General features: G+C 37.8%; 1 protein-coding gene across 27 annotated transcripts in view; it reads right to left on the bottom strand.

Moving 5' to 3' along the window:
• Positions 1-12,781, bottom strand: part of MLLT10 (myeloid/lymphoid or mixed-lineage leukemia; translocated to, 10) — a 243,296-nt gene that overhangs the window by 166,546 nt on the left and 63,969 nt on the right. For all 27 annotated transcript variants that reach the window (XR_002336389.1, XR_002336388.1, XR_002336387.1 and 24 more), the window contains one exon: positions 7,211-7,265. Coding sequence is in view for 21 of the 27 variants with exons in the window: in XM_021064928.1 (XP_020920587.1) it covers positions 7,211-7,265 (55 nt within the window). In the remaining 6 variants the exon portion in view is untranslated. The remainder of the gene's footprint in view (positions 1-7,210; positions 7,266-12,781) is intronic.

Genomic DNA, 12,781 nt, shown 5'->3' on the forward strand with positions numbered 1-12,781 from the left:
GAGATGAACTTGCAATTAAGAGAACAACAACTGCAAATAATCTCATGTGTGTATGTATATGTATATATACATATATATATATATATATAGAGAGAGAGAGAGAGAGAGAGACTCCTATATCAAAACTTCAAAATAACTGTAAACCAAAAATCTACAGTTGACACACAAACAAGGAATCTCTGAAAAAGAAATGTATCTCACAGTAAATAAGTGCATAATCCACCATGAAGGGGGTCATTTGACATCATTCTTGGAATGCCGAAGTCTTCTTAGAACTGATTCTGATTTCCTCTCCATCAAAAAACTTATGATAATTATAATTAAATAATGTAACTGTACAATTAAATAATATGGTTCTACAACTGTATAATTAATAACCATTTCTCCCCACGGTACAATGTAAGGTCTATAATGTCTTCTTTATCACATCACCTAGAATGGTGTAATGCCTATACTGAAGCATCAATAAGATGTAACAAATTGTGAGGATATATTTATATAGTTACACTGTTTTTTAACCAATTTATGCAATTTATATTTTACTTATTTTCAGAGGGTGTATTATTTTTGTTATTCTTACCAGTTAAGCTATTCTTTTTATTATGTTGTACAAAATATTTAATGGTATATAATAAGGCTTTCTTCTTTATAAATTTTAGTTTCATAATATACACAATTTTAATATAATGCTAATTTTTAAAGAAAAATTGTAACATAATAGATAATACTAAATAGTAAATATGAAAGCCATACAAAATGGGATAAACTATAGAATAAATTTCCTATTTGTCTCAAAAAAAAAAAAAAGAGAGAAAAGAAAAACAAACTCACCTCACAAAAATAAAAAAAAAAATTGAAGTATAGGTGATTTATAATGGTGTGTTAGTTCCTGGTGTACAGCAAAGTGATATACATACATACACACACACACTCCAGATTCTTCCCATTACACTTCTTTATGCTGAATATAGTTGCCTGTATATATATATATATAATACAGCAAAGACATCCTGAAAAAGGAAAACGGAGCTGGAGGAATCAGGCTCCCGGACTTAAGACTATACTACAAAGCAACAATCATCAAAACTGCATGGTACTGGCACAAAGACAGAAATATAGATCAGTGGAACAGGATAGAAAGCCCAGAATTAAACTCATGCACCTACAGGCAACTAATCTATGACAAAGGAGGCAAGACTATACAATGGAGAAACGACAGCCTGTTCAATAAGTGGTGCTGGGAAAACTGGACAGCCACATGGAAAAGAAGGAAATTAGAACATTCCCTAACACCATACACAAAAATAATCTCAAAATGGATCAAAGACCTAGATATAAGAACAAATTACTATAAAACTCTTAGAGGAACCCATAATCAAACTTCAGAATTTCTGCACAGCAAAGGAACCCTAAACAAAACCAAAAGACAGCCCACAGAATGGAAGAAAATCTTTGCAAGTGAATCAACTGACAAGAAATTAATCACCAAAATTTATAAACACCTTCTGCAGCTCCATATCAAAAAAACAAACAAACCCATCAAAAAATGGGCAGAAGATCTAAACAGACAGTTCTCCAAAGAACACATACGCATGGCCAAAAAAACACATGAAAACATGTTCAACATCACTCATTATTAGAGAAATGCAAATCAAAACCACTATGAGGGACCAGCTTACAACAGCCAGAATGGCCAGCATCCAAAAGTCTACAAACAAGAAGTGCTGGAGAGGGTGTGGAGAAAAAGGAACCCTATGACACTGTTGGTGGGATTGTAAAGTGGTGCAACCACTGTGGAAAACCGTATGGAGAGTCCTTAGAAAACTAAACACACAAACTCCCATTTGATCCAGAAATCCCACTCCTGGGCATCTACCCAGAGAAAAGCATGACTCGCAAAGACACATGTACTCCGATGTTCATTGCAGCACTATTTTCAATAGCCAAGATGTGGAAACAACCTAACTGTCCGTCGACAGAGGGGTGGATCAAGATGAGGTGATACAGATACACAATGGAATATTACTCAGCCATTAAAAGGAAAGAAATAACAGCATTTGCAGCAACATGGGTGGACCTAGAAATTATCATGCTAAGTAAAGTCAGTCAGACAGTGAGACACCAACATCAAATGCTATCACTTATAGGTGGAATCTGAAAAAAGAACACAATGAACTTCTTTGCAGAACAGATACTGACTCACAGACATTGAAAAACTTATCGTCTCTGGAGGAGACAGTTTGGGCGGTCGGGGTTTGGGATGGTAATGCTATAAAATTTGGTTGTGATGATTGTTGTACAACTATAAATGTAATAAATTCATTGAGTGATATAAAAATAAAATTACAGTAAATTTAAAAAAATACAAGGTTTCTTTCTGAAGTGATAAAAATGTTCTAAAATTGACTGTGGTGTACTGCACATATTAGTAAGTATTGAAAGGAAATATAAGTTGAACACTTGAAATGAGTGAGATATATGACATAAACTATATCCCAATAAAGCTGCTTAAAAAAAGCAAAGACCTTCTCAAATCAATAAACTAATTATATACCTACCTTAAAGAAGCAGGAAAAAAGAAAACTAAACCCAAAGCCAGCAGAAGGAAGAAAAGGGTGTAGTGGAGATAAAATAGAAAAACAAAAATAACAGGGACAATCAACAAAACCAAAAGTTCTTTGACAACATCAACAAAGTTGACCAAATTTTTTTTGGGCCACACCCATGGTATACACAGGTTCCCACGCCAAGGATCAAACCCACAGTACAGCAGTGACATGACCAGATCCTTACCCTGATGAGCCACCAGGGAACTCTAAAACTGATAAACTAAGAAAAAAAAGAATCAAATTACTAAAATCAAAAATCAGAGTGGAGATATTATCATTAACCTTAACAAAAATAAAAAGAATTTTAAGAGAATAACATGAGCAAATGCCACAAATTGGATAACCTATATGAAATGGACAAATTCCTAGAAACACATAAGCTAACAAAACTGACTCAAGAAAAAGAAACATATCTATAACAAGAGACTGAATCAATCAACAAGCAAAAACCTCCAAACAAAGAAAAGCCCAGGACTAGATGCCTTCATAAGTGAATTCTACCAAATATTTAAAGCACCAATAATACAAATCCTTCTCAAACTCTTCCAAAGGAAATTGAAGAGGGTACACTTAGGGAGTTCCCGTTGTATCTCACTAGAAATGAACCCGACTAGTATCCATGAAGATATGGGTTTGATCCTTGGCCTTGCTCAGTGGGTTAAGGATCCAGCAGTGTTGCTGCAAGCTGTGGTATAGGTCACAGATGCGACTTGGATCCCATGTTGCTCTGGCTGTAGGGTAGGCCAGCAGCTACAGCTCCAATTGACCCCTAGCCTGGGAACTTCCATATGCTGTGGGTGCAGACCTAAAAAGACACACACACACACACACACACACACACACACACACACACAAAACAAACAGGGGCACTCTTCCTAACTCATTCTATGAGGCCAGTATGATATCAAATACCCCCAAAGTAAGAAAACAGAAGAAAACAAAATAACAGTACAATGAATGTAACTGTAATTATTCTCAAGTATATCAGTGTCCTAGAGCAGCTATAAAAAACTGCAACAGGACTTCCTGCTGTGTCACACTGGCTTAAGAATCTGACTGCAGGGAGTTCCCAACATGGTTTGATGGAAACGAACCCAACTAGTATCCGTGGGGTTGCAAGTTTGATCCCTGACCTCGCTCAGTGGGTTAAGGATCCGGCACGGCCATGATCTAGGGTGTATGTCACAGACTCAGCTCAGATCCTGAGTGGCTGTGGCGTAGGTGGGCAGCTAAAGCTCCAATTCGACCCCTAGCCTGGGAACTTCCATAAGACCAAAAAAAAAAAAAAAAAAAAAAGCCTGTAAAAATTTACCACTTCTAGTAACTCACTTTTATCCCTCCTACTTCTTCTGTCTCAAATAGTTCCTCAATCTCTCCTTTGGACCTACTGTCTTATCTATGTGGACTAAAGATTCCAACATCAGGAGTTAGAATTGTAGCACAGCAGAAACGAATCCAACTAGGAACCGTGAGGTTGTGGGTTTGATCCCTGGCCTCACTGAGTGAGTTAAGGATCTGGAGTTGCCATGAGCTGTGGAGTAGGTCACAGATGCTGCTCAGATCCTGCACTGCTGTGGCTGTGGCATAGGCCAGCAGGTGTAGCTCTGATTCAACCCCTAGCCTGGGAATCTCTATATGCCACAGGTGCAACCCCAAAAAGGAAAAAAAAAAGAAATTTAGACTCTAACATCAGAGCATAAAGCCAAAAAACGTATATATAAACAAAACTATCCATAAAAACCCTTTAAAATTCTAGTAGAGAAAGTACATTATACTATACAGAGTTGTGAATATACAACCCTGCTGTATTCGAGTTCTTCTAACTGTTCAGATAGTGTCTATCAATGGCCCTCAACTCATGTTAAAAGTTCCTCTTCGGAGTTCCCTGCTGGTCTAGTGGTTAGGACTCAACAATTCCACTGCTGCACCCTGGGTTTAATCTCTGGTCTGGGAACTAAGATCCCAAATCAAGCCAATGTGGGCTGCAGCCAAAAAAATAATAATAATAAAATAACATAAAATTCTCTCTTCAAAATATAAGTAAGCAGACCACCTCTTGGCCCCCTTGATAGTACACTTCAATTCTTTGTTAATGATGGTTGGGAAAGTCTTACAATCATTCACAAGGCAATCCCACATAGGCATGCCTAGAATATCAGCTCAGTGAATAAAACAGCGAACTGAATTACCTATATAATTTAAATTGTTGTTTTTTTTCTCTCTCTCAACCCTCTAGACCATATAGCTGACTTTAAGTATACTAAATGCACTATGATCCTGCTCCACCTTTCTTTTCTATACTTGGTCTGGTCTCATTCGCTTCCAATTCATAAACCACAATGCTGCCAAAAGTTATCTTTCTAAAATAGAAAACTCATGTTATTCCTCAACTTCAATGGCTCCCTACAACCAAGAGGATTAAGTCCTAAGTATAAGAAAAAGGGAGGAAGGGGGAGAAGAGAGGAGTGAGAGGGAGGGGAAGGAGGAGGGTGGAAAAGGGAGAGAAGGAGAAGAACAAAGTCAAGGCAAGGAAGAAGGGAAGGAAAGGGAAAAGACAGGAGAGAAGGAAAGCAAAGAAAATCTTGCTAAACCATAAGCTCCACCTCTCAGAAGGCCTACCATTCAAACTTTACAAAGCAAATTCCTGATATACCTGTGTCTGCTTCCCCCTTTGCCTATTATAACCCAATGTTATTCCAACTCATCTAAAAAGCCTAATATATGAGGTGCTCCTACGAAAGCTCCAACAAATCAAAGAGAAAAAAATCAACAACCAAACACAAAAAGCATATGAAGAGATCAACTACAGAAGGGACAATACAAATTGACTTGCTCTTAAAAACATAAAAAGATGCTCAACTTCACTCATAATGAGAGAAATGCAGAATGACTGCTCTGAGATACCAACGTTCATCAAAGGTATGAAGAATAGGTTTTTTGTTCACTGCTGCTGGGAACACAAATTAGTATAACCACCAAGGAGAATAATTTGGGAATATCTACCAAAATAATTGCAAAATCTCCTTGGCACAACAGTTACACTTCTGGGGATAAAAATAATCCTATAGATGTCCTTGCATACAAGCAAAATGACATATATACAAGCATTAGTCATAAAAGCAAAAGATTAGAAAGTCCATCAACAGGTGACTGACTACATAACATAGTGAAAAAGAAAGTTCTGTATCACTAACAGATAAACTGTTCAGGGAAAAAAACTTAAGACATAAGAGAGTATGTGTAATAGTCATCAATTCACACACAAGTTACAGAAAATATTTCTCTATTCATATTTATCTGTATATGCAAAAATTAATAGTAACTATGTTGGTCGCAGAAAAGTTGCTGAAAAACTAGACAGATGGTGAACAGGAACAGGAGGGATGGTTAATATTTGAAATTTTGGATAATATGACAGTCTAAACATTAAATTTTAAAATATACATAAAGTGCTAGCGAGAAACATTGCATTTTTCCCTTTTATTTACTCATGCCACGACTTTTTTCTATACCAAAATATACAGAGTTGGTGGTCTAAAATGGACGCATATACTAATAGTAGTTTTAGCTCTAGTTTTTTGAGTTTCTTCATTAATTACTTAATTTTCATAGTATATCACAGTTTAATAAATTAATATCTACATATTTAAGGATGGTACTGAAATATCAAGTAGAATTTGTAGTAGATTTCTTAAGAAAGGTAATTGAAAATGGGAAATACAAAAGGGTCCTCAGGAAAGCACACCAAAATTTAAAACCCAGAATTTCTACATAATCAAGCAACGAAGAACTGCATGCAAGTGTTAAAATTAACATTCATGAGAAACGTCATTTGTCTAACGACACACAAAAGAGAAGGAATCAAAATAGCTGATTTTATCTCTACAACAACAACAACAAGTGGCTTCTTTTCCCAACAATAATTTTTTTTCCACTGCATTCCCAGCATATGAAAGTTCTCAGGTCAGGGATCGAACCCATGCCACAGCAGTCACAATGCTGAACTCTTAACCCATTGCAACAGAAGAGAACGCCAATAATTTCTAAAATAAGAAGATGCATCCATTAAAACAAATAAAGATTTTAATTAGAAGTTTGTGGATTATTCTGAAGTTAAAAAAAGAAAAAAAAAAACCTTAAGTCTGTCCAAAACAGAAAAATTGTATTTCAGTTAAAAAAAGACTTCGTTAGGAGTTCCCGTTGTGGCACAGTGGTTAATGAATCCAATTAGGAACCATGAGGTTGCAGATATGATCCCTGGCCTTGCTCAGTGGGTTAAGGATCCGGCGTTGCCATGAGCTGTGGTGTAGGTCACAGACACAGCTCTGATCCCGCATTGCTGTGGCTCTGGCATAGGCCGGTGGCTACAGCTCCAATTAGACCCCTATCCTGGGAACCTCCATATGTTGCAGGTGCGGCACTAGAAAAGACAAAAAGACCAAAAAGGAAAAAAAAAAAGACTTCATAAATTACATGCAGTACTGTTAAAAGTATTTGAGTGGCAAACACTATTTGCTAGAATATGAACTCCCAGATATTTTTTAAATACTTTCCCACTTCAGTTTTCAGCAAAAATTTTTTTCAAAATTCTCTGCACTTACCGCCATTATCTGTTCTTTTTAAAGCTCCATCCTTATGAGGACACAGTTCACATCTCTATTAAAAAAGGGAGGGGGAAACAAAAAGATTTTTCAGATTATCAAACTACAACGTCTTCCCTGTAACTACAAAACCATTAAAAACGTGGAAGCAGCCATTTGTAGTAGTTTCCACCAAGACTATTTCAAATAATCCTCACCCAGTAATTTTCCTTGACATGCGATATTCCTCAGAGTGCCATGTAATAACAACTTTTTTAAAAAGTAAATTTTACTTAAAATTTAAATTCCTGCCATGATTCCTTTTCTAAAGGTTACATTAATAAAAACAAAAAGATTTGCTCAACATAGGACTGGGAAACAGTTTTAAATACTTGTGTCTATCCCTTTAGTTTCTGTCTAGAATCAAAAAAGATAACTATATAGACAGTTGGATGTGGTTTCTTCTAAAATAAACAGCCAAACTCAACCTTTGAATTTTTTTTTTTTTACCTGCACCCATGGCATGCAACCTGAGCCACTGCAGTGGCAGACAACACTGAATCCTTAACGCATTGAGCCACAAAGGTACTCCCTAATTCAGAAATGTGATTTACTGATTTAGGGGGAAGGCCTGGTCTCACATTTACTGACCAGCCTCTGGAAGGAACTGCTATAATAATTCTACTTACTCTTATGATTCAACCACAGTGGTACTCAGAAGTTATTCTGGATCCCTCTCCCCACCACTCCCACAATTTAAAACCAGAAATAAATATCAAGCCAGTATTGCCATTTCCTTTCACTACTGACAAGTTGACTAATTATAAAAATCAAAAAGAGTTTCAATAAAACTATCTAACCATGACGACTATACTCCTGGACGTCATATATGACTACTCTTTACACCTTCCTTGCTCTCCAAAGAGTTTGAAGCATATAACATAGCAATACAAATGAGTTACAAAGGAAAATACGAGCAGAAAATTAAAATAGGGAATAAGTACACAATGAGCTACTAGGAAGATTAAAAGACAAAACTAGTAAAATTATCTATATCCACAATAAGTAGGTAAGAGTTACACAGAACAATTGAATGTAAAATAGCAAAACAGTAATCATGAGGGGAGGAAAGTACAAATGCAGAATATCCACAATGCATTTGATATTAAGAGATCAAGAGTTCCCATCATGGCACAGCAGAAACAAATCCTACTAGGAGCCAGGAGGTTGCAGGTTCAATCCCTGGCCTTGCTCAGTGGGTTATGGATCCGGCATTGCTGTGAGCTATGGCATAGGCCAGCAGCAATAGCTCAATAAGTCGCAGACACAGCTTGGATCTGGCATTGCTGTGGCTGTGGCATAGGCCAGCAGCAATAGCTCCAATTAAATTCCTAGCCTGGGAACCTGGGAACATCCATATGCTGTGGGTGTGGACCTAAAAAACCAAAAAAAAAAAAAGAAAGAAAGAAAGAAAAAGAAATTAAGAGATCAGGAACTTAAAACAATCAAACATAAACAAGAGCATATATGTATGAACCACTATTCAAAACCTCATGGTGGAGTTCCCATTGTGGTGTAGCAGAAATGAATCCAACTAGGAACCATAAGTTTGCAATCCCTGGCATTGCTTAGTGGGTCAAAGGATATGGCACTGCCGTGAACTATATAGGTTGCAGATACAGCTTAGATACAACATTGCTGTGGCTGTGGTAAAGGCTGGCAGCTGTAGCTCTGACTTAGCCCCTAGCCTGGGAACGTTCATATCCCAGGGGTACAGTCCTAAAATGCAAAAAAAAACAAAAGAAAGAAAACCTCATGGTAACTGCAAACTAAAAATCCATAACAGATACATACACAAAAAAGAAAAAGGAATCCAAACCCAAACATAGCCCTAAAGAAAGAAAAGAAAACAAAGTAAGAAGAAATTGGGGGCAGGGTGCCTGGCTACAAAAACAAATCCAAAACAACTAACAAAAGGTCCAAAATCAAATGCTGTCACTGACATGTGAAATCTAAAAAAAGGACACAATGAACGTCTTTGCAGAACAGATACTGACTCACAGACTTTGAAAAACTTATGGTTTCCAAATGAGACAGGTTGGGGGTGGAGGATGAGCTGTGTGTTTGGGATGGAAATGCTATAAAATTGGGTTGTGATGATCATTGTGTAACTATAAATGCAAACAAAAGGTAATAAGAATACATGTCAAAAATGACTTTAAATATAGGCATTCCCGTCGTGGCGCAGTGGTTAATGAATCCGACTAGGGGTTGCGGGTTCGATCCCTGGCCTTACTCAGTGGGTTGGGGAATCTGGCGTTGCCGTGAGCTGTGGTGTGGGTTGCAGATGCGGCTTGGATCCTGCGTAGCTGTGGCTCTGGTGTAGGCCAGCGGCTACAGCTCTGATATACCCCTAGCCTGGGAGCCTCCATGTGCCAAGGGAGCGGCCCTAGAAAAGGCAAAAAAAAAAAAAAAAAAAAAAGACTTTAAATATAAATGAACCAAATGCTCCAAACAAAAGACTAGCTAAATGGAAAGAGAAATAAGACCTATGTATGTACTGCCGATTAAGTAAGATACACACTGCAGACCTAGAGACATACACACGCAGTCTGAAAGTGAGGGATGGAAAAGGTATCCCACACAAAGAGAAATTCAAACAAAGCTGGAATATAAACATTTATGTCAGACAAAAAGGACTTTAGGAGATGTGCTGGGGTTGCGGGGTGGAAATCCTGTGAAATTGTATTGTGATGATCATTATACAACTACAGATGTGATTAAAAAAATAAAATAAAATCAAAAAAAGGAAAAGACAAAAAGGACTTTAATACAAAGACTAACAAGAGATATAGAAGGACACTACATAATGATCGAGGGATCAATCCAAGAAGATATATAATGATAAATGTGTATGAACTCAACATAGAGGCACCACAATATATAAAGCAAATGTTAACAAACATAGAAGGAATAATTGACAGTAACACAGTAATAGTGGAGGACTCTCACACCCCACTTTTATCAATGGACAGATCATCTCAACAAAATCACAAGGAAACATGGGCCTTAAATGACACATTAGACAAGATAGAATTAATTGATATTTATAATGCATTCCATTTGAAAGCAGAATACACACTGTTTTCAAGTACACCTAGAACATTCTCCAGGACAGATCACATGCTAGGCCACAAACAAGCCTTGGTAAATTTTACGAAAGAGAAATGATATTAAGAATCTTCCGGAGTTCCCATCGTGGCGCAGTGGTTAACGAAGCCGACTAGGAACCATGAGGTTGCGGGTTCGGTCCCTGCCCTTGCTCAGTGGGTTAACGATCTGGCGTTGCCGTGAGCTGTGGTGTAGGTTGCAGACGCGGCTCGGATCCCACGTTGCTGTGGCTCTGGCGTAGGCCCGTGGCTACAGCTCCGATTCAACCCCTAGCCTGGGAACCTCCATATGCCGCGGGAGCGGCCCAAGAAAGAGCAACAACAACAACAACAACAAAAAAAAAAAAAAAAGAATCTTTTCCTATACTATGAGACTAGAAACCAACTACAAGAAAAAAACTGCAAACACATGGAGACTAAACAATATGCCACTAAACAATCAATGGATCACAGAACTAATCAAAGAGAAAATAAAAAATACCCAGACAAATGGTAACAAAAACTTCACAACCCAACACCAACGGCACTCAGCAAAAGCAATTTTAAGAGGAAAGTTTACAGCAATAAAAGCTTGCCTCAGTGTGAAAAAAATCTCAAATAAACAACATAACCTAGAAGTTCCTGCTGTCAGAGTGAGCTAAGAATCCAACTGCAGCAGCTCAGGTGGCTGGGAAGGCACAGGTTTGATCCCCAGCCTGGCACAGTGGGTTAAAGGATTCAGCATTGCTGCAGTGACAGCATAGGTTGCAGCTGCAGCTCAAATTCCATCTCTGGCCCAGGCACTTCCATATGGGTGCTACCACTAAAAAAAAAAAAAAAAAAAAAAAAAAAAAAAATTAACCTTACATCTAAAAAAGCTACAGAAACAAGAATAGACAAAACCAACAGTTAGTGCAATGAAAGAAGTCATGAAGATCAGAGTAAAAATAATATAAATCTAGTTCCAATTGTGGCTCAGAAGTTTAAGCTAGGATCCATGAGGACGAGGGTTCCACCCCTGGCCTTGCTCAGCGGATTAAGGATCTGGTGTTGCTGCAAGCTGCAGCATAGATCGTGGGTGCACCTTGGATCTGGCATTGCTGTGGCGGTGGTGTAGGCAGCTATGGCTCCAATTCAACCCTGTTGTCTGGGAATTTCCTTATGCCACAGGTACAGCCCTAAAAAGACAAAAGCAAACAACAAACAAACAAATAAATGAAATGGAAACTAAAAGAAAAAACAGATAAGCTCAATGAAACTAAATGCTGGTTCTTAGAAAAGATAAACAAAATTGATAAACTGTTACGCAGATTTACCAAGAAAAAAAGAGAGAAGACTCGAATAAATAAAACCAGAAATGAAAAAAAGAAGTTACAAAGGAAGTACAAAGGCTCATAAGTGACTACTAGAAGCAACTATATGCCAATAAAATGGAAAACTTAGAAAAAAGGACAAATTCTTAAAAGGTATCTATCATCTCCCAAGAATGAATCAGGAAGAAAAAGGAAAAGTTGAATCAATAATTTTAAAACATTCCCAACAAACAAAAGTCCCCAGGAGCAGATGGATTCACAGGTTCCACCTAACATTTAGAGTTAACACCTATCCTCCTCAAAGTATTCCCAAAAAATTGTCAAGAAAAAAGACTTCCCTATTTATTCTGAGGCCATCAGCCTGATACCAAAACCACACAAAGTTATCACACACAGGAGTTCCCATCGTGGCTCAGTGGAAATGAATCTGACTAGCATCCACGAGGTCGAACATTTGATCCCTGGCCTTGCTTAGCAGGTTAAAGGATCTGACACTGCTGTGAGCTATGGTGTAGGTTACAGACAGGGCTTGGATCCTGCGTTGCTGTGGCTGTGGCATAGGCCAGTAGCTATAGCTCCAATTCGACCCCTAGCCTGGGAACCTCCATGTGCCTCAGATGTGGCCCTAAAAAGACAAAAAAAAAAAAAAAAAAAAAAAGATAACACACAAAGAAAATTACAGGCCAGTATCACTGATGAACATAGATGCAAAAATTCTGAACAAAATACAGCAAAAGAAATTCAACAATAATTTTTTCTTTTTTCTTTTGCTTTTCAGAGCCGCATCCACGGCATATGGAAATTCCTAACTAGGGGTCGAATCAGAGCTACAGCTGCTGGCCTAACCACAGCTACAGCAACATGGGAACCGAGGTGCATCTGTGACCTACACCACAACTCACGGCAATGCCAGATCCCAGACCCACTGAGTGAGGCCAGGGATCAAACCCCCATCTTCAAAGACACTAATTGGATTCACTTCCCCTCCCCCAACAATAAATTAAACACACCAGAGACCATGATCAAGTGGAATTTAACAAAGATGCAAGATTTTTTAACATCCACATATCAATGTGATACATCACATTAACAACCTTAAGAATAAAAACCATATGATCACCTCAATTTTA

Source organism: Sus scrofa, chromosome 10 (genome assembly GCF_000003025.6).
Source record: "Sus scrofa isolate TJ Tabasco breed Duroc chromosome 10, Sscrofa11.1, whole genome shotgun sequence".
NCBI lineage: Eukaryota > Metazoa > Chordata > Mammalia > Artiodactyla > Suidae > Sus > Sus scrofa.